The 3,416-nt window shown below is 32.0% G+C and overlaps 1 protein-coding gene across 1 annotated transcript in view; it reads right to left on the bottom strand.

Annotated features, from left to right (window-relative positions):
- Nucleotides 1-3,095, bottom strand: part of LOC108687435 (breast cancer anti-estrogen resistance protein 1) — a 23,228-nt gene extending 20,133 nt beyond the window's left edge. The window contains exon 1 of the mRNA XM_018193193.1: nt 2,937-3,095. Coding sequence (XP_018048682.1) covers nt 2,937-3,095 — 159 coding nt within the window. The remainder of the gene's footprint in view (nt 1-2,936) is intronic.
- Nucleotides 3,096-3,416: the final 321 nt, after the last annotated feature.

Raw genomic sequence — 3,416 nt, 5'->3', positions numbered from 1 at the left:
AATATATATATATATATATATAAATATTTTGTTAGTTTATTTATATAAATATTTTTGTTCAGTTATATTCAAAAATATATTTTAGAAAATTATACATTTTTTTATTTTTTAAGGAGACTTTTTAATTGAGCTAAAAATCTCTTTTGAGTTGTTAGTTCCATATATCAAAAAAGTAAATTTAGATTTCTTTATTATTATATACACTCCGTTATATTTTTTATTCATCTGTTCTTAATTTTTATATCCGCCTATTCTTTCTCCCTAAAAAGGCGCGGTAGCTTTTTGGTTCACTCACACATTTGAGAAGGACTCTCGAGCGAGAGAAGGTTCCAATTAGCTATTCCTGTCTATGAATGTGTCTATGAATCGCGAGTTTGTGTAATTTCGTGAGATCAAGATGAAAATAAACGTTACACCCTTCGTTGCGTCGTATCTTGAGCCTTGAGGAACGAGCGTGCCACCAAGTGATGCATGCCGCGTAACTCATTCGTTTATCTCGAGTACTACAAAGTTGTACCTCATAAATCTCAAGAAGTACGCATTTTCGGTGAAATGGCACTAAAACGTTGCCAATATGTTAAGATCTCGGTTGATATTTGTCAAAATTTCAGATTTCTCGATATAACAGACTTTATTTTAACTTTATTAACAGAAAAAAGGAACATAAAAAGAGTCTTTGCCGATGTAATAAATTGTCTATTTTTTTATCTCGCAGATCAACAATTCTGCAAAGCAAAATTCCTTAACCTTTTCGTAATTGATCATTATTGGTCTTCATATTATTTTGATCCATTAAATGCAATCAAAGCAGAAGCGTTGATAATATAAGTGATAGGTACTGATAAAATCAAATTTAATTTTAATTAAGCTTTCACGATATCGAATTTCTCATTGAAAAAGAGTAAGAATTTGATAACTCCAATTCACCAGTAGGTCGCGGAAATATCCGTCATAAGCCCACAAACCGCTGATTCAACCGATACCTTTAGCAATAATAGTCTATTTCGACGATGTCAAAAGTTCCCAGTTTCCAATAAAGATCAGGAAACCGTATCATTCAATCATCCTCCATCCACGTCACATCGCCTTACTCTCAATTACCTCACGTATGTCTCCAAACGGATCGCACGTATATTGGTCATAGCAACGGTGATGAACCAAGTGTTTCAGCAAACGGAAGTTATTTCAAAAAAATGATTCAATAAGATCGTGCAGTGAGAAAGTTGCCCGAGGTCGTGGACTCGATTTGAAGAGCACTATATGTTCAAACACGGATATGACCTCGCGTGATTTTTAAAACTACGACATAAATGAATCAATCAGCCAGCTTGAAATAAATTAATTATTATATAAAAAGCATTTAATGTCTACTTTTTTATAATATTAGTATCAAAGATAGTTGTATAACTGTTTTTTTGATCGCGAAACTTTAGGTGTGTATAGATGAGCTTTGCCATTATTTTTTCCTAGTATACCTAGTTAGTGCAAAAGTATTTATGGTAGTTGGTATCGTAGACATGAGTCTGCTTCTATATCGAAGGTAATTGTAATGCATGATCGTTAGTCCCATTTCCGTGATAATAATATTGCCTCGTCATACCTCGAGAACCTTCGGAGCCGCTGTGGTGCATCGGCTCTTATGCATTATACAGATGTGCATAAGCAGTCTCGTGCACGCGAGGTACTTGTACATAGAAGCTGACGACAGCTTTTGTTACTGTTGAAAATAAATTTGCTTTTTCAATGGAACATCACGAGCAGCCATCGAGAATGAGATACAAAATTAAGAGAACGAAACATTAAGAGCTCAATATATAATAATACGAAACTTATTTTTTGCATAACGGTGTATATGTTATACAAAATAAATATATGGATATTAAGTAATAATATAACTAAAATAAAATTCATAAAAACTAAAAATTTATTATAAAAATATATGCTAAACCTTTATGACTTTCTATTCAACAAATCAAAAAATTTTACAAACGAGATAGGAAATAAATAAAGCAAATCGAAATAAAACAGTTAAATTGGCACAGACAGAAATAATACAGTGGACTTTTATTTACATAATATAATTGAATATTTTGGATTAATAACAAATTCTCTAGCGTATTTTATGCTTGCATCGAATTGCAATGGCTTCATTGACAAAACATCAATCTTTTGGTTATTAATTTGGAAGAAATTTCTTTTGTTTCTTGCTTTCTCGTTTCTACCTTTCTAATTAAACGAGCATATTCTTAATAATTAATAATTACGTCTATGCGCAATCATGTCTGACATCAGTCAGAAGGCAGAGATCACGAAGCTAGATTATCATAATCAAGCGTCATTTTCATGATAATGCTTCTCTCAGAAGAGAGAGAAAAAAAAGAAAGAAAACGAAAGAGACAAAAAACAGTTTCATTTTGAGTCTGGGATGTTATGCATTATAGAGACGTGTATAGATAATACGAAATACGTAGAAATATCCAACGCGTGTTTTTTGTTAATGTGTAATGGATAAACTCTAGTAGAATGTAATGGAACGAGGAGAAATGCAGTTAATGAAGATGCAAGCGGAATTCCCAAGGAAGTTTCATAATATTACATTATTCGCCTAAGGCAATTTCGATTAGCAGAAAATTGGATTGTAATCAGATTTAGAATTTCAATATTTACAAACCATGAGATAAAATAAATTCATTCAAATTTATTTAAAGAATGAAATCTATCATTTTGAGAAAGTAAAATCGATTATTTTATTATAAACCTACAGATGAAGTATAAACCTTTCTTCGAAATACAGGTCTCGCGAAACTTATAGGGATTTCTACATTATACGATATCATTTCATTATACGATTATCATTTAAGGATCTCGAGTTTTCAAGACTTCTATTTGAGAAAGATTCGTAGATATAAATTTTATATCTTTTGAAATAACTATACCTGTCGACCTCGCAGAGCGCACAACCACCATCCTTCAAGACCAGCAGTATTCTGTTCCAGTACGGTGAGAACGTCGCCTTTTCGAAAAGCCAGCTCGTCAGGCGCCTCGGCGATATTGTCGTACAGAGCTCGTGCTTTTACGCATTTTTGCTGCAACATAAAAAGAAAAAACGGTGTGAACACAAATAATGTAAAAACAACAAACTGACAGAAAGGAAGTCGCTAAGTGAGATAAAATGGAGAGATTTTAAAATCTCCAATATTGAACTCTTATCATTCGCCTGTTAATAAATTGATATTTCTAATTTCTTATTAGTGATTCGTCTTTGCAAAACAACGCTTTACCGAAGAATCGATTCTCGCAATATCTACCAAGAAACACACAAAAATCAACAAAAAATCAGAATTACTTAATTTTTACTCTTAACGTCATTAAACATTAAATTTTATGAAGAATTTTATCAAGAATCATCATTTTGA

The sequence above is a fragment of the Atta colombica genome, unplaced genomic scaffold, assembly GCF_001594045.1.
Source record: "Atta colombica isolate Treedump-2 unplaced genomic scaffold, Acol1.0 scaffold102, whole genome shotgun sequence".
Classification (NCBI taxonomy): domain Eukaryota; kingdom Metazoa; phylum Arthropoda; class Insecta; order Hymenoptera; family Formicidae; genus Atta; species Atta colombica.
The sequence above is the reverse complement of the archived record's forward strand: the minus strand, read 5'-3'. Positions and strand labels throughout refer to the sequence as shown.